This window comes from Hippocampus zosterae, chromosome 13, assembly GCF_025434085.1.
Source record: "Hippocampus zosterae strain Florida chromosome 13, ASM2543408v3, whole genome shotgun sequence".
Classification (NCBI taxonomy): domain Eukaryota; kingdom Metazoa; phylum Chordata; class Actinopteri; order Syngnathiformes; family Syngnathidae; genus Hippocampus; species Hippocampus zosterae.
In genome coordinates this window covers 23,172,251-23,193,213 of record NC_067463.1, presented here as the reverse complement: position 1 = coordinate 23,193,213, position 20,963 = coordinate 23,172,251, and the positions used below count along the sequence as shown (strand labels likewise).

Sequence of the window (20,963 nt, the reverse complement as noted above, 5' to 3'; positions counted from 1 at the left end):
ATCTATCTATCTGTGCGCGCGTGTGTTTTTATACACACGCACACAATTCCAATGAAGTTATTTTTGTTGTTGTTTTTTTTACAAATAATCATGAACTAGGACTTTTATGGCCGCAACACATTCCAACCCAGTCAGCTCTCGTCAGGAAAAGCCGACGAGAATAGTTTAACTTTATTCTTTATTTAGGATGAAGGAGAGGCTCACAAATGACTCAAACGGGAACATAGCCACCTCCCGAGTTCGGATGCGCACATTTGCACCAGCAAATGAGCTCAGTTGTTCCTTTTGACTTCTCTTTCGGGAACATGTTTAAACGATTGACCAAAAGGCGCTTGCCAGTGTTTTCTTGTTTGTTTTGTGTTTCAAGTCGCTCAGTGAATCAAGAAGCGCGAGCATCCCATGACTTGACTGACCATTTCCAGAGCTTTTATTGTGAAGGCGCACTTCGGCGCCCCCTGTCGGCGCCTTGCGTGCATCGCTGCTTGTCCTCCTCCTCCTCCGCGGCAGCAGAGGCAGCGACAGCATCGGCGGCGGCGACGGACAAGGCGAGACGACACGAAAGGAGACGGGCAGAGCCCGGCCGAGTAGCCCCACTGCCACGGTCTGCCTCGCTCAAAAGCGTCGGTCGCCCCCCCTCCCCCCACTACCCAGGACGAGCGGCGAGAGCAGCGAGAGGACCCCGACCGGCAGGTGCGCTCGCCCGCTTGGTCGGCGGCCGGCGATGGCGCCGGCGCTGCGACACGGCGACTCGGCGACGGCCGCGTGAGGATTTCAGGCCGCGCTCAACGCCACTTCCGGTGCTCAGGTGAGGCCTGCCCGAAAGGCCGCGCGCGCGTGCGCGCGCCGCCGTCGTCCTTTGTTTCATCCGCCCGCAGTCGCAGGCGCGCGCGCGCAGCCTCCGGCCGACGCCAGCGCGTTACCCGAGGGATGGGGGGGGGGTTACGTCGGGCGATGTCGGAGTCGGAGGGGTTGCTTATGTAACAGGCGCAGAGGACACCGAGCTGCCGTTTTCCCGGTTCGGGTTCACTCGTTCGGCGCGTGCCGAATGACGTCATGTGGGAGCGTTACGTGGAGATTAGGTGAGCCATCCGCTCGATGCCAAAGATCGGCGTGAGCGACTGGGGGCGCGGGGGGGGGGGGGGGTGAGCGGGCTTGCCGTGGATGATTCCAGCAGCTAGCAAGATGACAACAAGTTGATGTCATTGATGCCAGGGGTGCTCAGCTGGGGGTGCTCATTGGGTCCATCAGACGTCATCTGTCTGTCGGCATCCGTCTGCCGTTCATCGATCCGTCATTTTCCTCCATCTTTCCGCCAGGACTGAATTTCCCAAGGGCAAATCGAACGGTCGGCGGCGACGGCGAGAGGCGAAGCACGTCCGAGCCCGCCAGACTCCAACACGTCGAGGTGTTTTCGGGTTCTTTTTTTCGGGGGCGAGCATCCGCTCGACCGTCGTCTCGCCCCCCCTCCCCCACGCCGGCCTCCTGGGCAGCAGGCCGAGAGGGCACCAGGGCGTTTCAGGCGGGCCACCCGGGAACCGTTTTAGGCCTCCGAACATTTCACGGATTTCCCCGTGGGCGGGTCGTCGCGGCCGTCCCGCCCCCCCCCCCCCTAACAACATCAACAAGTTGACGCTAACTTGGGGCCCTTTAAAGTGATTTCTGCGGAGAAAACCAACTGTGGAGCGGGTGAGCCCGCCTCCACTTTAGCCCTTCCGTCCGTCCGACGCGAGCTAGGCGCATTCAAAGCGGCTCGGAGACGCCGCGTCCGTCGCTCTCCGAAATGGCCGAAACTCCGGTCCGGCCCCGCCCCTTGCGCCTCGAACGGGGAGCGCCTTTGAATGGCAGACGCACCCGGCCGTATCAAACGTCGACCGGGGCCGGCAAAAAGTGCACCTGGCCCAAAAAGTGCCGGGCGTTCTGGCCCGTTTGCGGAAAATGGCGCCTCGACGAAGACCGACGGGGACCGCGCAAATCCGTCAAAGGGATCGACGCCTTTTCTGGGGTGTTTTCCTTTCCAGGGAGCCTCGGGAGGGGGGCGGCGGGAGGCGACCCGCCCGGCCGGCCGACGCTTCGACGCCCGTCGACCGGTCTCCCCGCACGGGCGAAAGGCGAGGGATGCGGCGCTGAGCATGCTGCCGCTGCTGATCATCGCCATGGCGACCCCGGGCGGGGGCCGGGCCTGCGGCGCCCGGGGCAACTGCTCCGGCGACGGCGGCTCCAAGGAGTACTGCTACTCGGCGCGCATCCGCAGCACCGTGCTGCAAGGTCTGCCCTTCGGCGGCGTGCCCACCGTGCTGGCGCTCGACTTCATGTGCTTCCTGGTCAGACCGCCGCCGCCGCAAAAAGCGCTTCATCCGGCGCGCCGCCGCGGTCTAACAGTCGCGCCGTGTCCCCCCCCCGCAGGTCTTGCTCTTCGTCTTTTCCATCTTACGAAAGGTGGCGTGGGACTACGGACGCCTGGCGCTGGTCACCGACGCCGACAGGTGAGCGGCGTGCGGCTTCGGCCTTCCCGACCGAGGCCGCGTCTCGTGGCTCAAAAGAGTCTGTTTTTAACCCACCCGTCTACTTGATAGCATTCTGATCATTAGTCTGACATTTTGGGGGGGTCGACAACAGCAAAGCACCCAGACAATGGCTGCTCGTCTTGAGTGGCTAATAGCATGCTAATAGCGCTAAGATGCTAACCATTGTTCGTGCTTGTCCCCGACATGAAAACAATTCAGCCGAAGACGAGACAGGGATAACTATGAGCCGGTCAAAAGGTAACGCGTGCGTGCGTGTGTGTGTGCGCCTGTATCGGCGTCCCTGTGGCGTGTTAGCCAGCTAGCGAGTTAGCCGGAGGCCCCGTGAGGAGGAAGTGATGCGGTGTTAGCTCCCGGTCTGTGTCGTCGTGCGAGCACTCGCCGGTGTGGGGCCGCAAGCTAAGCGCTAACCCTCCCTTGGGCTGTCTCCTCAGCGTGGCGTCGTCGGCGATCAACTCGGACACCCCCGACCGCTACGAGCGCCTCACGTCCGTCTCCAGCTCCGTGGACCTGGAACAGCGCGACAACGTGAGCGCGCTCGCTTCTCTCCTCCGCTCGGTTTGCGCGCTACGTGAGAAAAGGAGACGTACGTCTTGAGTCGTCGCCGTCGCGGGGACGGATCGGCGCATTTTCGCTTTAATCCGCCGGGCGCGGGCGATGCCGATGCTAATGCTAATCCACTTAAACAATGGTCAGAGGTCAGCCGACGGGGGGGCCTCGGCGACTCCGCCCACTCGGACAACGCCTCGTCTTTGTCGGTTGAGCTGCTGCCTGACATTTTTCTTTTGGTGTCTCTTCGGGGCCGGCAGGGCTTCTGCTCGTGGCTGACGGCCATCTTCCGAATCAAGTGAGTTGTCGACGGGCAAAGGCTCGGCTCGGGCTTCCGCCGGCGCGACTGACGCGTGCGCCGGCGGCAGGGACGAGGAGATCCGGGAGAAGTGCGGCGAGGACGCGGTGCACTACCTGTCCTTCCAGCGTCACATCATCGGCCTCCTGGTGGTGGTGGGCGTGCTCTCCGTCGGCATCGTGCTGCCCGTCAACTTCTCGGGCGACCTGCTGGGTGGGTGAGACCGACGAATCGCGACCGATCGCTGGCCGGAGACGGCCCCCCTCAGCCCCCTCCCCGAGACCCGGAAATCAAAGCCGAGCGTCAAATATGCGGACGATAGTTGATATCTTCAGCCTGAATAATCACTTTCACGTGTTTTGGAACTGACAAGCAGGATGTGGACTTTTGTGTGTGTGTGATGGTCTAGTCCGAATTATCAGCAAAGATTTGCCGCTTGACCAAGGAGCAGGCGGCCCGCCGTCCAAGGAAGGTAAAGTCACTCGGAGTGAGCTCTCACTGGTGACGTGTGGCTAGCAGAGCCGTGGATGGTAGAGCCGCCGGTCGGCGGACCCGCTCGGGTAGATGTGTGGATCGTAGCTCTAGTCCAACCCAAAGCCTCCCCGTGGCGTCCGTCCACGTCCCGAAGCCACGCGAGCCGTCGGGCGGAATCGCCGTTCCAAATTCGTCGGGTGGAAGACATGTGCTGATTTTTGGAATCTTGGTTGGTTTTCAGAAAACAACGCCTACAGCTTCGGCCGCACGACCATCGCCAACCTGAAGTCCGGGTGAGTTTGCCCCCCCCCCCACACCCTCCCCCCCCGGCTCCCTTTGCGAGCGGAAACAAATGAGGAAAATGAAGAAAAAGCCGCCGGCGCAGCAGCCCCCGATTTCCCCTCACCTAACGGGTCCGCGATAACGCCGGCGTTTGATGTCCGCGGCGCCGATCCGAGCTAGCTTGTCGAGGGACTTGAACGATGGAGGTCCGATCGCCGCCGCGCTGGAAAGCGCGCCCGATTCACCGCCGCGACAGCCAAATTGATCCGCGAAGAACAAGATGATTGCAAAGGAAAAGAAGAAAGCCAAAGCTCCCTCGCGGGGACCTCGCCGAGTGTGTGAGGCTCAAAGGGTTTTGCCGGCGCCCGCAGGACCAACTTGCTGTGGCTGCACACGACCTTCGCCTTCATGTACCTGTTGCTCACCGTCTACAGCATGAGACGACACACGTCCAAGATGCACTACAAGGAGGACGACCTGGTAAGAAAAGGGCGCGCGGCGAGGCCGGCGAACGCCCGCCAATCTCTCCGTCTGCGCCTCGCAGGTGAAGCGCACTTTATTCATCAACGGCATCTCCAAGTACGCCGAGGAGAGTCAGATCAAGCAACACTTTGAGTACGTGCCATCCATCGCCTTTTGCGCCGAAGCCTTTGCCTTTGCACGTGTTAGCATGCCCCCCCCGACTCCGTACTCAGGCAGGCGTACGAGAACTGCGTGGTTCTGGAAGCTCGGATCTGCTACAACGTGGCCAAGCTGATGTCCCTGAACGCCGAGAGGTGAGCGGCCGGCCGCCCGCGGGTGTCGGGCGCGTTGCCAAGCGTCTGACCCCCTCCCCCCCCCACGCCGCAGGAAGAAGACGGAACGCAGTAAGAAGTTCTTCACCGACCTGATGGCCAAGGAGCACGTCCCCACCATGATCAACCCCAAACCCTGCGGACATCTCTGCTGCTGCGCCATCGCCGGCTGTGAGGAGGTCCGCCTTGCTCGGCTCGAGACTTCTCCGGACGACAGCCGACGACAACTCGCCGACAGCGATCCGGGACCTCGCGGATCGTAGGGCGCACGGTCGATTGTGGTTTGTGTGTGCGTGTGTGTGTTTTGCCGGCAGGAGGAGGCGGTCAGCTTCTACACCAAGAGGGAGGCAAAGCTGAAGGCGGAGTACCGCAGGGAGAAGGAAAAGGTCCACACCAAACCTCTGGGCATGGCCTTTGTCACCTTCCAGAACGAGGCCATGACCGCCATGTAAGGGCCCCCCGCCCGCCCGCCCGAGCCTCGGCCGGCGGGTCGGAGGCCCGCCCGCTGACCCGTGCTCCCGTCGGCCCTCTAGAATCCTGAAAGACTTCAACGCGTGTCAGGTGCAAGGTTGCCGCTGCCGGCAGGAGCCGCGCTCCTCGCAATTCGGCGACGCGCTCCATGTGCACAACTGGAACGTCTCGTACGCGCCGGACCCCCAGAACGTGCGCTGGTGGGTCCCGGTCAGCCCCCCCCCCCCCCTTCCCGGTGCCGGTTCCCGCAGGGTGACGTGTCGGCGTGCGTTCCAACAGGGAGCACCTGTCGCTGGGCGGCGTCTCCTGGTGGATCCGCTGCCTGATCATCAACTGCATCCTGTTCCTGCTGCTCTTCTTCCTCACCACGCCCGCCATCATCATCTCCACCATGGACAAGTTCAACGTCACCAAGCCGGTGGAGTACCTCAACGTGAGAGGAACCGCACGGTCGGCGCGCTGGCCGCGGCCAAGCTTTTGAGTGCTGGCGCCTCCGTCCGCAGAACCCCATCGTGACCCAGTTCTTCCCCACACTCCTCCTGTGGGCCTTCTCCGCCCTGCTGCCGACCATCGTCTACTACTCGGCCTTCTTTGAGGCGCACTGGACCAGGTCTCCGGCGACGCCGCCCGTTGTCCCCGAGAGTACTTTTCATGTCCCAAACAATGCCGCGACTGGTCCTCGGTCGCCGTTTCCAGTCCAAAGTCTACTTTGAGTTCCCAGACTAAATACTTGAAGGCGTGTGTGTCCGCGCAGGTCCGGAGAGAACCGCACGACGATGCACAAGTGCTACACCTTCCTGATCTTCATGGTTCTTCTGCTGCCCTCCCTCGGCCTGAGCAGGTAACGTTGCTCTTTGGCGGCTCCGTTTGTCGTCGAATGCTTTTGACCGCCGCGCCCTCTGCGATTTCAGCTTGGATGTTTTCTTCCGTTGGCTCTTTGACAAAAAATTCTTGGCCGACGGCACCGTCCGCTTCGAGTGAGTGTCCGCCCCTCCCCCGTGCCCGCCTTACTTTCGCCCGGAGACACGGCAGAAGACCGTGTGTGGTCCCTCAGGTGCGTGTTCCTGCCCGACAACGGCGCCTTCTTCGTCAACTACGTCATCGCTTCGGCCTTCATCGGGAACGCCATGGACTTGCTTCGGATCCCGGGCCTCCTCATGTACATGATTCGACTCTGCTTGGCACCGTCCGCCGCCGACAGACGCAACGTCAAGAGGGTGAGCGCGCGGCGGAGCGCCGCGGCCGGCCGGCGCCCGTCCCGACTGGGATCTGCCCGGGTCCGGATGGCCAGATGCTAGGCGGGTTTTATCGTACCGGGCCGGGAAGGCTATATCCGGGCTGGGTCTGATCCAGTTCCAAAACACCAGGTCCTTTCACCGGGTCGAAAAGACCAGGTGCGCGAGGCCGGATCCGAACTAGGGCTAGATGACCGGGGTCGGATCCTGACCGGGTTTATCGAACGGCTTCTATAAGGCCTAGATCCCGAAGAGCGGGTCTTGAAAAACCGGGTCCAGAAGTCCGTATTCTGACCGAGTTCTTCCGCGAACCGCGGCAGAAGGCCAGATCCCGGCCCGGCTCGATGTCGCGCCGCGTTTTGTTTGCCGGTCAATCGACTGACGCGATTTCCTGCGGTGTCAGCATCAAGCGTACGAGTTCCAGTTCGGGGCGGCGTACGCGTGGATCATGAACGTCTTCACCGTGGTCATGGCCTACAGCATCACCTGCCCCATCATTGTGCCCTTCGGTGAGTGAGTGCGGCGCGGCGCGGCGAGGGCTCCGGGCTGACTGTCCGCCCCCCCCCACCCCCCAGGTCTGATGTACATGCTGCTGAAGCACCTGGTGGACCGCTACAACATGTACTACGCGTACCTGCCGTCCAAGCTGGACAAGAAGATCCATTCTGGCGCCGTGACTCAGGTGGTGGCGGCGCCCATCCTTTGCCTCTTCTGGCTGCTCTTCTTCTCCACCATGCGGACAGGCAAGCTCCTCCCGCCCTCCGTCCCTCGCACCTCTGTAGCGAGGTAAGATTTGGACCGTGAGCTAACGGTGCGAAGCACGCAGGTTTCGAGACGCCCACCTCGGTCTTCACGTTGGTGGTCCTGGTGGTGACCATCGTGGTGTGCCTGTCCCACGTCTGTTTCGGCCACTTCAAGTACCTCAGCGCTCACAACTACAAGGTACGCCCGCCCCCGCCCCCGTCCGCGCCCGACACGGCGCTAACGGCGCCTTGTCGCACGGCAGATCGACACCAAGGACTCGGACGAGGAAGTGGTGGGGAACGGACGCCCGGCCCGCAGCACCGCCTCCCCGCCGTCCAAATCGCAGGTGAGCGGTCGCCGGCGACAAACGTAACCCGCCGATTCTTTCTTGCTTCTTTATCGACCCGCCCTTCGCAAAATTGTTTTGGACATTTTTTTTCCCGTGGATTCATTCACACTCTCAAGCGCGCCTTCCTTCCACGCCCGCAACAGACGTTTCAGCGTCGTGAGCACGAAAAACACAAAAAAATCTCCATCTTTGAGGTTGGAAACCAGCCACGGTCATGTTCTGAAATCGGAACGTGGCCGAGCAGCGGACGTACGAGGTCAGCGACGTGGCTAACCAACCCGCCTGGCGCTTTGTGTCCCCTCGCAGCAGATGTACATCGCCCAGGTGCTCCAGGACCCCAACTCGGACGAGCCGGGCGGCGGGGGCGAGGAGGACCGGGCGTCGTCTCAGGACGACGACATGCTCAACGGCGGCAACAACATCAACGAGGCGGATTTCCACTCGGGGGAGGACAGTCTGATCGCAAACGAGGTCCGCCAGTAACTGGGGGAGGAGCTCCACGGAGGGGGCGGAGACCGTCCACCGTCCTCGCCACCACGCGATGCTAGGGAGCGAGCTAACTGGCTAACTAGCTCGCTCCCTAGCTAGCCGGCTAGCGCCACCGCGAGGCTCCTCCCCTTCCGAGCCTGAAGACTTGACCCCGAACGTCGTCGCGGGCGCCGAAGAGCCGTCGTCCGACGGAAAGCGCGTCTCCTGGCCCGCCGCCGTCGCTCTTGTCCGTGGCTTTTTTCCAAGCGGTCCCTCGAGCGCTGGTCCGGACGACGACGACCGGACTCTCCGACGCCATCCGACTTCCCCAGTGATCTTTTCACGCGTCGCCGTTCGCCGCGCCGGCACTGCGGGTCGTGACTCGCAACAACTGCGACTCGCGTCTCGAGCCCGACCGGATTACGGTAAGCTATGAAAATGTGTCTGGGTCGCACGTGGATGGAAACGCATCGCGACCTGACTCTTTAGCTGACTTTGAAACTAATTGTCAGAGTTCCTGCCGGCCCTGACGGCCAACGGGCAGCGCTGAGAAAGACTGACCGGTCGTGACCCAAAATTCGCTTGTTTTGAGTCATCTGCCCTGAAAGGAATAGGTGGGTGTGGGGGGGGGGGGGGGGATAATTATGTCGGGACGGGTCGCAACCAGAGTGACGAAAATGTGTCTGGGTCGCACATTGAACTTCTGAGTTTGAATGTGTCACGACTGAACTCTTCCAATGTCTTTGTTGTTGTTGTTTTCCTGTATAATAGCGGGTGCTGCAAGCTAACGTGAGCGCGCGGCGTGCTACTAAGTGATGACATTTTTTTTTTCACCTCTTCATCTGCCAGCTTCTGTTTTGCGCGCATCGGAGGCCTCGCCCGTTAGCCTGGCTCAGCACTGAGAATAGGTTCGCGCATGGCACGCCCGGCGTTGTTTCGCTCCCTTCGTCGTACGTTGACGCGACACCTTTCATCAGCTCGCTACTTAAGGCGCAAAAGTGTTTCGAAGAATGGCCGGCCAAGTGACTTGCTAGCACTAGCAAAGCTTCTGGAGACATCTTGAAGTCTGGAGCCAAATACAACTCAGAATTATTTTGTTTTTTTTGGTGGGGGGGGGGGTTAATCAGGCATTCGGCGCTATGCTAAGCTAGGCTAATTCCGCGTTCTTTTGGACGGCTGTTCACTGGCGCCGATATTTATTTTTAATTTTTACTTATGTTTGTCTTTCGTTTTGGAGCAAAAACGGAACTGTCTTGAATTGAAAAAAAACGATTTTTTTTTAGCTAGCTAGCTAGCTAAAAGAGGATTGACAGCGATGTCTCAGGTGTGTTGTTTTCCTACGATAATGTTTACATTGCGTTTTTTTTTTCGTGCGCGTGTACACAGAGCCGAGCTATGAACGCTGTGGTGAGCACGCCGCAAGATCCGGCCCACTTGGTGGCAGTTCTGGTCTTTGTGGCTCCACGCCTGAGATGTTGGCCGCTGCGTGCTGCGTAGTCCTTACTTTCACCTCCTGACACCCCAAACAGTTTTCCTCATCGGTCTCACAAAGTGGCCACCTTTCAATTTGGGCGGAGGGAAACGGGGACGAATCCGATCGATGTTTAACATTGATTTATTTATTCGGGGGGGGGGGCGCTTGCCTTCTTCTGGCAAGGATTTCAAGCTGAAAAGGGAGCGGCTGCTGTCAAATAACGGGCCCTCAAATGTGTGTACATAAAAGGTGGCGTCTTGACAACATTCGATTGGCGTTATTGATGTGAGCCTTTCTTTGTTTTCACGTGTACGCTTCTCATTTATGTCAGCTGGTCAATAAAACGCCTCATCAATAGTCAGTGGACCTCCAGTGCTTGCCGGCGGTAGCTTTGTCATCCGATCCGTCACTTTCTCGCCGTCGAGAAGCGTGCGCTGTCGGGACCTACAGAAACATACAACCATTTCTCAAGCGGATCGAGCCCAATTCGGGAAAAGCGGGCTCAGAACGTCTCCGGCTCAAGAGCGTGTTCGGGAGGGCTCTGGGTCACTCTGTTCCCAAGTTGGAATGGAAGGTGGCGCTCATGCTCCACCAATCGAAATGAACACCTTAAAGCAAGAGTCTCAAGTGCTTTCTTATTTTTGGAATGCAAAACGGAATTCAAGTACGCTGCGTTCTGCTTCGAAAATTAAGAAAAGAGGCTTTGAATGACTCCATTTGGATTTGTGAATTTTGCTAGAATAATCATTGAATTTACAATAAAGACTCGTGTAGTTTTTTTTAACCATCGTTAATGAAGAAACGGTAAACAGTCTATTTTTTCCCAGTGAAGTCAAGAGTCAGCAATAATAAATCGAGAGCGCTCCAGAAAATAGGCGAATTGGAACACACCCGACAACGATCGCAGTATCGCAACAGAAGGCACAAGGGGAGAATGGTGGCGATGGGGATTGGCCCGGAAAAGAAGAAGGAGAAGCAAAGAAGATGGAATAATTCAAAACCTCTTTTCTTAATTTTTGAAGCAGGAACAAAGCAGTACCCGAGCTCCATTACGGATTCCAAAAACAAAATAAAAGCTGTTAAGACTCTGGCAATATGCTCCTTATTTGAAATTTGTGTCATCTCCTGTAAAAATCCCCTGGCTTCCTTTTTTTCGTCTTTTTTGTTTAAACATTTGTAAGGTGTATGTATTGGTAGCACGTTCGTTTTGTTTTCTGTTTGCTGAGAATTGTATTCTGACTTGTTCAATAAAGATTAAACAAGAAGAAGAAGAAGAAGCGAAGAAGAAGAAAAACAAGAAGAAGCGAAGAAGAAGAAGAGCAGCTGCCGTTGCCGCCACCGCCACCGCCAGATTGCGGCAGCGATTAGCATCACGTCGGCTATTGCTAACGTGATGTCGACGACCTCGAAAGCGGTGCTGGGACTTTCCGTGCTTGTGACTGTGGGCACCGTGGTCGCCGTCCATCTCAAGCAGTCCTGGGACACACAGGTGAGTGGCCCAAAGCCAGCACCGCCGTGCCGGGGCGTCCCAAAGCTGCCATTTGCAAAGCCGGCTGCCTAAACTAGCGAACAACTAGCTGAGGTGAGGAAGGGGGGAGGCGTTTCTCTTCTTGCTCGGACCGTCTAAGATGAGCGACATTTAGTTGGCAACTCAACACCACTCCACTTGGGCGGTGTTTCTTGACACATTTAACAGCTGATAGGATTCGTATGCCGTCCTTATATAAAATATATATTTTCTTTATATGTTTGAAAAAATCCGCGATGCACTGAACCCGTGATAAGCGAAGCGCAAAGTAGCGAGGGATCACTGTGCATCCATTTTTTCCTCCTCTCCTTTATTTTGACCATTTGGTTTTGTCGAGCGTAAGCGGCAGCCTCCGACCGGCGCGGGGCGTATCCCGCCTCTCGCCCAAAGTCAGCCGGGATCGTCTAAAGCTCAGCCGTTCCGCCAAACGAGCGCGGGTGCGAAAGCGAACCGGCGGAGAGCTGCTTACGACCGGCGCGGCGTGTGTGTGCGCGCGCAGCGTCTCCACGAAGGCGTCCTGAGAGATTTGGAGCGCGTCGAGCGCAAGAAGGAGAACGTGCGGCGCCTGGAGGAGAACAGGAAGTTAAGCGCTCACCTGCGAGAGGAGCGGCGCTGACGTCGGGGTCATGGACGGGGGCGGCGTCGAGGACCAGGCGGCGCGCGCCTCGGCCTCGCAGGGCCTGGAGGAGGGCGAGGTGGAGGGCGAAACGCTTCTGATCGTGGAGTCGGAGGAGCGGGGCTCGCCGGACCTGTCGCACGACCACAGCGGCGACTCCCTGGCCAGCGACCCCGGCGAGGAGGCGGACGCCGTCTGGGCCTGCGACCACTTGGCCTTCTACTGCGAGCGATGCCACAAGTGGATCCCGGCCGGTAAGCCTTTTCTTCGTCCGAACGGCACTTTTGATGGGGCGCCGATACAGTGGCCGCATTTCAAGGGTTAGCCCCCCCTCACGCTAAAACGCGGCCCGCTTCCCCGTAGCTCGCCTCCACGGCAACCAGCCCAGCTACCTGAAGGGCGACAACTTCTTCAAGTTTGTGTGCCGCGACTGCTCCGAGGACGGCGAGGAGAGCTTCGAGAGGATGCGGCTCACCTGGCAGCAGGTCACGCCCCCTCCCTCGCCCGCGCCATTGCCGCTGCCCGCCCGCTGACACGGCTTTGTGTGCGGCAGGTGGTCATGCTGGCCATGTACAACCTGTCTCTGGAGGGAACCGGACGCCAAGGCTACTTCCGCTGGAAGGAGGACATCTGCGCCTTCATCGGCCGCCACTGGAACTTCCTCCTGGGATCCAGGTGGCTTCTCGCCGCGCGGCAACTACCTTCCTAGCCTCCTAGCTTTCTAGCTAGCTTCCAAGCTTCATAGCTAGCTTGCTAGTTGGCTTCCTAGCTACCTAGCTAGCTAGGAAGTAGTTAGGCGAGGTGCGCCTGACCTACTTTTGCCCCCCCCCCCGGCAGGAAAAAGACATCCACCTGGTGGAGCACGGTGGCGGGGTGTCTGTCGGTGGGCAGTCCGACTTTCTTCCGCTCGGGGGCCCAGGAGTTCAGCGAGCCGGGATGGTGGAAGCTGGTCCACAACCGACCTCCGACCCTGCGCGCACACGCCCACAAGGCCGCCGCCAAGGCCAAAGGTGAGCCGCCAAAGGTGAGCCGCCGTCGGCCGCGTTTTCAACGCCCCGTCCGACGGCATTCCCGCGTGCGGCAGGGGCGGCTCGCAAAGCGGCGGCGGCGGTGGAGCCGGCCGCGGCGGCGGAAGGTTTGCGCAAGCGGGGCGGCAGGAACCCGGTGGAGACGGCCATGCAGCTGAAGGAGAAGCGCTCCCGCACGCAGGAGGCCAAAGACATCCGGCGGGCTCAGAAGGAGGCGGGCGGCGGCTTGGGGCGGGGCCGCCGGCATCCGCCGGAAGCCCTCCTGGAGAAGGGCGAGGTGGTGGACTTCTCCTCCGTCAGTTCTTCGGACAGGACGCCGCTGAGCAGCCCGTCGCCGTCGCCCTCGCCCGACTTCTCGGCGCCCGGGACGCCGGCCTCCCACTCGGCCACGCCCAGCCTGCTGTCGGAGGCCGACCTCATCCCGGACGCCATGCCGCCCCAGGCTCTCTTTCACGGTGAGCCGTCGACGCCCGCTCGCGGCGCCGGCGCAGACTCCTCATTCTGGTTTTTCCCTCGCGGTGTCCAGACGACGAGGAGATGGCGGCAGACGCCGCCATCGACCCCGGGACGGAGGACGCCCCTCCGCCCGCCGCCTCGGCGCGCAAGCGACTCCGCCCGCCGCCCCCCGGCATCAAGCGGGAGGCGGACAGCGAGGACGACGACGAGGACGACTTTGAGGAAGAGGGGGCGGCGCGGCCGGCCGCCGGCCACGAGGGCTCGGAGCGCAAGAGGTCGTCGTCCCGCCGCGACAAAAGCCACGGGAGCCCTCCCGCTCCTCGCCACGCCCCGGTGGGCCCCTACGACGAGCGGGTGCTGCGGCGCCGTCTGGACGCGTGCCCGCTGGCGCTGGCCGTCACGCCGCAAGCCCGCCGCCTCCGCCGCAAGCTGTTGGTGCGGCAGGCCAAGCGGCAGCGAGGACTCCCCCTGCTGGACATCGACTGCGCACTCAGTCTGGCGGGAGGAGTCTACGGCGCTCGGGAGGAGGCGGGGGGCGGGCGGCCCGGCGCCGGCCGGGATCTTCGGGTCTTGGACCGCTTCCAGGTGAGGGCGGCGCCGCGGACGCTCCGTCGGGGGCGCCCGGGCTTTGCCAAAGCGCCACCTCGTGCCTCTCCCCCGCAGGTCAAAGCTTCGGCTCGCCGCGGGTCGCCCTCGCCTCGGCTCTCTTTCGGCTGTCGCCTGACGGGCGCCGACGGCGCTTCGGAGCAAAGCGTCAAGAGCCCGTACACGTCCCGCTTCCTCAAGCCGTACATCAGGTAAGAACGCCGAACGCCGCCACGTTGGGCCGTCGCATATTCCCGATCGCTCCGAATCGCGACTCCGCCAGGCGCGACTACGAGAGCCGTCCCCCGAAGATGCGCCTGCTGGCCGAGATCCGAGCGCACGCTCACCGCCGGGAGCCCGGCTGGACCCCCGAGGCCGACGCCCCCCTGGACTACTGCTACGTGCGGCCCAATCACATCCCCTCGGTCAACGCCATGTGTCGCCACGGCTTCTGGCCAGGTAAGGCGCCCGCGCCCGTGCGGGCCGACGCCTCCGTCACCTTGGCCCCCGCCCCCAGGAGTGGACCTGTCGGAGTGCCTGCAGTACCCCGACTTCAGCGTGGTGGCGCTCTACAAGAAGGTGGTGGTGGGCTTCGGTTTCATGGTGCCCGACGTCAAGTACAACGAGGCGTACGTCTCCTTCCTGCTGGTGCACCCCGAGTGGCGGCGGGCGGGCATCGGAACCTTCATGATCTACCACCTCATCCAGGTGAGACCCCCTCCGCTCTGTTGGGGCCAGCGGGGCCACGCCCTTTCGCGTCGTTGGCGTTTTGGGATGGAAGACGCGCAAGCGGCACTGAAAAGAAACGCTCGGGAAATTGCATTTTGACCCACAGCAGTTTTATTTGGAGTCACAAATGGAACTAACTAATTGAGCTAACCCAATTACCCCCCCCCCCCCCCCCCCCCAGACGTGCATGGGCAAGGATGTGACTCTGCACGTGTCCGCCAGCAATCCGGCCATGTTGCTTTACCAGAAGTTCGGCTTCCAGGCCGAGGAGTACATCCTGGACTTTTACGACAAGTACTACGCCTTGGACAGCGCCGAGTGTCGCCACGCCTTCTTCCTGCGATTGCGACGCTGACGCCGCCCTCTTTGTCTTCCCCTCATTTGAGCCAATAAAAAACGCCATGGGCGCCCCGGCGTTTTTCTTTTTCCGCCCGCGTGTCGCTCACGCGATCCCGGATGAGTTTGGTCGCGTCGAGCCCGGCGCGAGCTCCGCCCCTCCCAAAGAGGCGGAGCCACCCAGCGGCGAAATCACGTCGCCGCATCCGCCGGCGATGGCCGCGCCGTCGCGCACTCCGGTGGCGGCGTTGCAGCTGAAAGAGGAAAAAAGAACTTTTGCGCTTCCGTTTCGTTACAATCACGTTTCCAAAACGGTTCCCCGTCAATTTCATCAAATGCCGGACAAAGCGCGACGGCGCCATCTTACGGGCCGGATTGCCGGTCGATGTCTGCGCCGCGCTGCAGTAAAAGTGGCGGGACGGCGCAATGCCCGTCGATGGCGTCGATGGCCGCGGCGCCGGCGGTTCGGGTCCGCTCCCTGGAGGACGAGGACGGAGAGACGGAAACCTTCGCTTTCTCTCCGGCTTTGCGCCCGACGTCCTCGGCCGCCGCGAAGCCGAGGGTCAGGCTGACCTCTCGGCCGTCTTCCCGAAGCACGGCCGAAGTAATCTGAGGGAAGGAGGAGACGGGAAGTGACGTCGCGCGGCACGCCGACCGTCGCCGGCTCCTACCCGGCCGAGGCGAGGCTCTCCCAACAGAGTCCTGAAGGGGGCGTCGTTCTGGGCAAAACTCCTCAGGTGAGCGCACACGTGATCCACTTGCATCCTCCAGTAACCTTGCGGGACACGTCCGCCACCACATCGTCACCCTTCAAGCGCCGGCGCTCGTCTGAAACGCTCGCGGGGGGGGCGTGGCTTGGGTCTGACCTCTTCCCGGGCTGACGGCGGCGCGCGGCGCCCGCGGTCTGCCGGTCCCCGACGGCCGACGCGTTCCCGAGGTCCGCCTCGCCTCTGTGCCGCACCAGTCGCAGTAGCGGGCGTCGCTCCGGTTGACGCGTCCACACGTGGAGCAGGACGGGTTCGCCTCGCGCGAGTCCTGCACACAGGGGGCGCTCTCCACCTCCGACGCCGTCTGCAGCGCCGCCACAAAAAACACGCGCGTGCCTATCGGGCGGGCGTAGGGATGTATGCGCGAGTGCCCCTTACGTGCGGGCGGCGTCCTTCCATGCGCAGGCGGGCGTCGCACGTCAAACAGCGCGACAGCTCGGCCGGGGTTCCTCGTCCGCAACACGCGCACGAAACGTGAGCCTGACGCGCAACAACCACATCCGCTAAGCTAACAATTGCGTGCCAGTTTGTTTTCTCGCATCGACATTTCTCGTACCTGTAGGCCGCGGCGGAGCTTCTGCTGTCCGGGGGCGTGGCCTCTGGAACACGCGCGAGCGTTGACCGGAACTTGGGCGTGGCACCACACGCAACGCGGCGGCTGGCGCTCGCACACAAAAGCAGGTCAGCGGGAGGACGTCGTCATGGGCCGGCTAGCGTTCGGCTGCCGCGGTACCTGTCCTCCGTCAGCGGGGGCCTTCGCCAAAGTGCCGCACGTCAGACAGAAAATTGGACACCTGTTCACACGCAGACGCAGAATTTCAGGAGAGCGGCGCCGCTTCCCGAACAGGCGGGCGACGAGCCGAGCGCGTCGGGGAAGAGGTACGTTTAGCCCGGGTCGTTCCGGAGAGTCCGGGAGTGGATCTTACCTGGGGAAGTGAGTGCAGGTGTTCAGCGCGCCGCCGGGGGGTCCGGTGTCCTCCCAACCGGAGCGCGCGGAAACACGGTCGGGCGGAGCCGCACGAGGAAGGGACCGGGCGTCGCCCGTCACCTTTGACCCTGAACAACAAAGGATCGCAAAGAGCCTTGTGTAAAAACGAGGTTCGCTCCAGAAAAGCCGGTTGAAAATCTCAACCTTGAGGCTGGCGCGAGGTCGCGACTTCAGGGCGCAAGCCTCGGCCCGCCGGAATCGCCTCCTGGAAGGGAAGAGCGCAGGGCCGGCTGAGTGATCCACCAACCGCGCGATCGTCGGAGCGATCGATTGATTACCTGTTGCGAAGGTTCCGCCTCCCGGACGATGAAGACTTTGGTGACGGTGGCGCTCTCGCGGCCATCGCTGTCGACGGAAAAACCGGGCGAGCGGTCAGCTCGGCCTCCGTGGTTTGAGACCCTGGTGTCAAAGCCGAGGCCCGGGGCCAGATCCGGCCCGCCGCCTTCCTTTTAGCCGGCCCGCCGAGGCAATTTGCTTTATTGCTAAAATACCAACGTGAGCAAATTCTCCATCGCTTTCAAAAGCGAGCGAGCCTTTTCGTTCGCCGTCCCTCTCTTCAAATCAAGATTGCGTTTGAACAAAAATGGCCTCCGATGACCAAACGTGGGGCAATTTGGGCGTCATCGGTTCCCGCCGTCCGGCCACAAAACCGTGGGCCGATAGGAGACGGGAAGCGCCTTCTTGGGCTTCACTTTTTGTCGTGACGGCGAGTGCGACGTGGCGCCTACCTGGTGGCGGCCACGGCTCGGACGCACACTCGGCCGCCGGGCAGCAGGAACGGCGAAAGGTAGCGGCGCCCGCCGCTTCCCGAGCCCGAAGGCGCCTCGCGCGCCGGCTTGGAGCCGTCCAGCGTGTAGAGAAGACGCGCCTGGCCCGTGTCTGCGCCAACACGCATGCAAAAAGTATTGACGACGTCGTCAACTTTAACGTCCGCTCTGGCGATTGGCGAGTCGGGAACGATTGAGGTCGCTCATCGTGTACCCACCTGACTGAATGCAAACAAGCGTGTCGGTGTCAATGTGGTTCTTTGACGTGGCTTTGTTCCCTCGCGTGATGGCAATGATGCGCGGCGCCGCCACCGCCCCCGCTGTCATGGTCGCCGCTGAGCTGTCAATCAAACCGATCATCAGCAATCAACACGATGAGGACGTCAAAGTCCAACGTTTTTACAACGGTACATGGAAACAAGTGCTGTCATCCCATCTATTGATGATCATGGTGATCTTTTTTTTTCCTAATGGCTAACTTACTCCGAGTCAAGCTTGAGGCTACTTGAACACTGCCGAGCGCGCGAGCTTGTGAATGTTTTGCGTGCGTCACCACGGCAACAGTTGTTTCTGACGCGCATGCGCGTAGCGACGACGGTCTCGCAACTGGACCCCGGCGGCCGAAGCCGGAGGGCAGCCATCTCACGTTGCCACTTGTACGGACAACTTGCGTTTTTGGATGTTAGCTTCGTACGGTGACTTTACAGAGGTTAGGTTTCTATGTCGCAGCGACCGCGGCACGAGTGTGAAAAGACAAAAGACCGCGCGAAAAGACCACGTAGGGAGAAACCAACGTATTCAAGTCAGGTGCGTTTCACTAATGGCAACGCAAGATGGCCGCCGGTCGCTTCACTTCTCGTTACGGTGAGTCGGCGGCAATGCGCGGAGGCGAGAGGAGCCGCCCCCTTGATCGAAAACGTCGAACAAAATATGGCATTGCGCGGAGTCCTAATGAAAATGGGACAAATGGCATCGTTTCGGTCAGGCAACCTTTTCGACGCCCGCCTTGTCCTTTTGGGACCCCGTCCAGCGATCTGTCTTTGGCAGCTCACAACATTTTGTGCGACAACAGCGTTCATAACTATCCCCGTATGACATTTATCTTAACTGGCGAAAAGGGACCCCGTTTTTTTGTTTTTTTTCGTTGTCATTCAGCAACCGTAAAAGGCGTGGTTGCAATCAGGCATCAGGCAACGTTTTGGACGTGCCCTACATTTGCGTCATCTTTTTAGGACCCCGCCCCAGAGGGAAGGTGAAGCGTGGCTGGCTCTTGAGGAAAGAAGGTTTAGGCAATTAGTTAAGTATTTAAAATAAAAATAAAAGGGCTCCTTATCGAGTAGCCACTCCAAAAGTACGTTCAAAATGTCCGAAGTGAAAGTGAAGAAAGAAACGAGCAACTGCGACCCCACCGAGGTTGAAAACAGGTCAGAGAGCTTCTGGTCTTGAGCTTGATCGCTTTCGGTTGCCTTGACGTTTCGTCAACTTGCGTCGGGATGGAGCCGCGAGACGGATCCGAACGGGCCCCACTCGCCCATGAAGAGTTGAAATGTTTAGGGGGGGGGACAAAATGGCGTCGAGGGGAAAAATGAGCGAGGCTGCGGCGATGAAAGGGTCGCGAGTCGGGACCCTTTCATCGAAGAAGCGCCCCCCCCCCTCACGCTTGTGTTTTCAGGATCAAGGCGCTGTGTCAGCAGTTTCCACACGGAATCACGGAGCAGGTGATCCAGAACGACATGCCGCACCTGGACGGTCGGCAGAGGGCCGCCGCCATCAACAAGCTGCTCTCTCTGGTCCGTGGCCCCTCCCACCCGCCGCGTACGCCGCCGTCGCCCCGGTCTGCGGCTGACCTCTGCTTGACCTGTGCGCCAGGGTCTTCTGGATCTGCTGCAAAATAGCAACGGGCTCCTCTACAGGCTGAAGGACGCGCAGAGCGCCAGGTAAGGCGCGCCGGCGACGGCAAGCCCGCGCGTGTTGAGCGCCTCGCGTGACCGCCCGCCCGTGATCGCAGAAAGATGAAAGGTTCCGACAACCAGGAGAAGCTCGTCTACCAGATCATCGAAGACGCCGGCAACAAAGGTGGGGCGGAAAAAAAGTCGCCGGCGAGTGTCGCCGAGAGCGTGACGAGCGGCCGTCCGCAGGCATCTGGAGCCGCGACATCCGCTTCAAGAGCAACCTGCCGCTGACCGAGATCAACAAGATCCTCAAGAACCTCGAGAGCAAAAAACTCATCAAAGCCGTCAAGTCGGTGGCGGTGAGTTGCGCCCGCCGCCCGCCTCCGACGTTTCCGAGCCCGCCGTCCGACCCGCCGTCCGTCTTTGCGCGCAGGCGTCCAAGAAGAAAGTCTACATGCTGTACGACGTGCAGCCCGACCGCTCGGTGACCGGCGGCGCCTGGTACAGCGACCACGACTTTGAGTCGGAGTTCGTGGAGGTCTTGAACCAGCAGTGCTTCAAGTTCCTGCAGGGCAAGGTAAAGGTCACCTCGCGGCGGCGGCGATCGACGACGATCGGCCGCTAACGCGCGCCGGCGGCCCTCAGGCGGAGTCGGCGCAGGACAGCGAGCAGAGTCCCGTGCTGCGGAGGAACGCTTCCTTCGCCACCTCGCACGAAGTCTGGAAGTACATCAGCGAGCTGGGCATCAGCAAGGTAGGTTGGCCCCGCCCCCGCCACGCCTCCCGACCTCCGACCTCCCTCCCTCCTTCCCCCCGGCCAGGTGGACCTGTCCATGGACGACACGGAGACCATCCTGGACACGCTGGTGTACGACGGCAAGGCGGAGATGAATGTGATGGTGGCCAAGGAGGACACGCCGGGCAGCGTCGACGGCCGCATCAAGCTGTACCGCGCCGTCCGCCCCCTGGCGCCGCCCACCGGCCTGGTCAAGACGCCCTGCGGACTCTGCCCGGTAACGCCGGACCGCTTTCCGTCTCCAGGAAGCTTCTCGGCCTGCTGCCGGCGTGGTGGGAATCTCGGGTGTTTGTTGAATGCGTTGACGTTCTTTTTCGGCCGGCAGGTGTTCGACAACTGTTGCGAAGGCGGCGAGATTTCGCCGTCCAACTGCGTCTACTTGGACCAGTGGCTGGATTTCTGACGCCGTGGTCCTGGCAAAAGCGCTCGTCGATGAAGTCGACGCTCTCAAATCTTTTGCTCGTGATGCTTTTCGGCCGCCCGATTGGCGTGCGCTTTGTTCAAGGCGGATTTCGCAGAATCGTCGTCGAGGATCAAAGCGAGCTGCGCCAATGCCATGACGGCGACGACGAATCTCTTAGCCCGTTCAGGCCAAGCTTCTGCCATAGGAAATACCTTTTCCGAGCTTCGAAGAAGAAGAAAAAAAGGAGGGCTGGCTGGGGGGTCACAAATTGTGCCCCCCTTGAAAAAAATCAACAAATAACGACACTGCTAACTCATTCGGTACCGGCCAATTCTGGAGCAAGTCTGAAAAGACGTTCCAAAACGTCTTTGGCAGTGAACGAGCTCCTCGATTTCCTTCTTCTTGCTGCCATC

General features: G+C 60.7%; 5 protein-coding genes across 9 annotated transcripts; 4 read left to right on the top strand and 1 right to left on the bottom strand.

Annotated features, from left to right (window-relative positions):
• Positions 1 to 247: 247 nt before the first annotated feature.
• LOC127613048 (CSC1-like protein 2) lies at positions 248 to 10,017 on the top strand. The gene is made up of 23 exons (XM_052083931.1): positions 248 to 805; positions 2,019 to 2,321; positions 2,404 to 2,483; positions 2,957 to 3,050; positions 3,332 to 3,369; positions 3,440 to 3,582; positions 4,085 to 4,136; positions 4,497 to 4,605; positions 4,670 to 4,740; positions 4,821 to 4,901; positions 4,975 to 5,098; positions 5,234 to 5,367; positions 5,453 to 5,590; positions 5,670 to 5,823; positions 5,894 to 6,000; positions 6,145 to 6,231; positions 6,302 to 6,367; positions 6,445 to 6,607; positions 7,029 to 7,134; positions 7,201 to 7,368; positions 7,452 to 7,567; positions 7,632 to 7,715; positions 8,025 to 10,017. Exons 2-23 carry the CDS (start codon positions 2,130 to 2,132, stop codon positions 8,199 to 8,201), a joined length of 2,484 nt encoding a protein of 827 aa, XP_051939891.1. The 5' UTR covers positions 248 to 805; positions 2,019 to 2,129; the 3' UTR covers positions 8,202 to 10,017.
• Positions 10,018 to 11,004: 987 nt separating this feature from the next.
• On the top strand, positions 11,005 to 11,838 carry LOC127613095 (protein PET117 homolog, mitochondrial). Its single transcript, XM_052083993.1, has 2 exons — positions 11,005 to 11,149; positions 11,688 to 11,838. Exons 1-2 carry the CDS (start codon positions 11,054 to 11,056, stop codon positions 11,802 to 11,804), a joined length of 213 nt encoding a protein of 70 aa, XP_051939953.1. The 5' UTR covers positions 11,005 to 11,053; the 3' UTR covers positions 11,805 to 11,838.
• On the top strand, positions 11,815 to 15,010 carry kat14 (lysine acetyltransferase 14). The gene is made up of 10 exons (XM_052083936.1): positions 11,815 to 12,058; positions 12,168 to 12,289; positions 12,358 to 12,479; positions 12,642 to 12,814; positions 12,889 to 13,287; positions 13,359 to 13,873; positions 13,952 to 14,085; positions 14,157 to 14,332; positions 14,391 to 14,581; positions 14,784 to 15,010. Exons 1-10 carry the CDS (start codon positions 11,815 to 11,817, stop codon positions 14,955 to 14,957), a joined length of 2,250 nt encoding a protein of 749 aa, XP_051939896.1. The 3' UTR covers positions 14,958 to 15,010.
• Positions 15,011 to 15,214: 204 nt separating this feature from the next.
• dzank1 (double zinc ribbon and ankyrin repeat domains 1) lies at positions 15,215 to 18,585 on the bottom strand. Of its 3 annotated transcripts, none has more exons than XM_052083952.1 (12): positions 18,451 to 18,585; positions 17,679 to 17,800; positions 17,422 to 17,572; positions 16,972 to 17,038; positions 16,838 to 16,898; positions 16,632 to 16,761; positions 16,439 to 16,499; positions 16,262 to 16,363; positions 16,084 to 16,185; positions 15,805 to 16,009; positions 15,610 to 15,713; positions 15,215 to 15,547 (listed from the first exon to the last, which is right to left on the bottom strand). In XM_052083952.1, exons 1-12 carry the CDS (start codon positions 18,537 to 18,539, stop codon positions 15,302 to 15,304), a joined length of 1,440 nt encoding a protein of 479 aa, XP_051939912.1. In that variant the 5' UTR covers positions 18,540 to 18,585; the 3' UTR covers positions 15,215 to 15,301. The 3 variants fall into 3 exon arrangements, with proteins under 3 accessions (XP_051939912.1, XP_051939911.1, XP_051939913.1); XM_052083951.1 differs by lacking the exon at positions 18,451 to 18,585 and adding an exon at positions 17,944 to 18,101; XM_052083953.1 differs by lacking the exons at positions 16,084 to 16,185; positions 18,451 to 18,585 and adding an exon at positions 17,944 to 18,101.
• Positions 18,140 to 20,773, top strand: polr3f (polymerase (RNA) III (DNA directed) polypeptide F). 3 transcript variants are annotated; one of them, XM_052083968.1, is made up of 9 exons: positions 18,140 to 18,267; positions 19,133 to 19,250; positions 19,330 to 19,397; positions 19,469 to 19,536; positions 19,599 to 19,711; positions 19,786 to 19,929; positions 19,998 to 20,105; positions 20,173 to 20,364; positions 20,473 to 20,773. In XM_052083968.1, exons 1-9 carry the CDS (start codon positions 18,140 to 18,142, stop codon positions 20,548 to 20,550), a joined length of 1,017 nt encoding a protein of 338 aa, XP_051939928.1. In that variant the 3' UTR covers positions 20,551 to 20,773. The 3 variants fall into 3 exon arrangements, with proteins under 3 accessions (XP_051939928.1, XP_051939927.1, XP_051939929.1); XM_052083967.1 differs by having other exon boundaries at positions 18,140 to 18,324; XM_052083969.1 differs by lacking the exon at positions 18,140 to 18,267 and adding an exon at positions 18,717 to 18,884.
• The last annotated feature ends 190 nt before the right edge of the window (positions 20,774 to 20,963 follow it).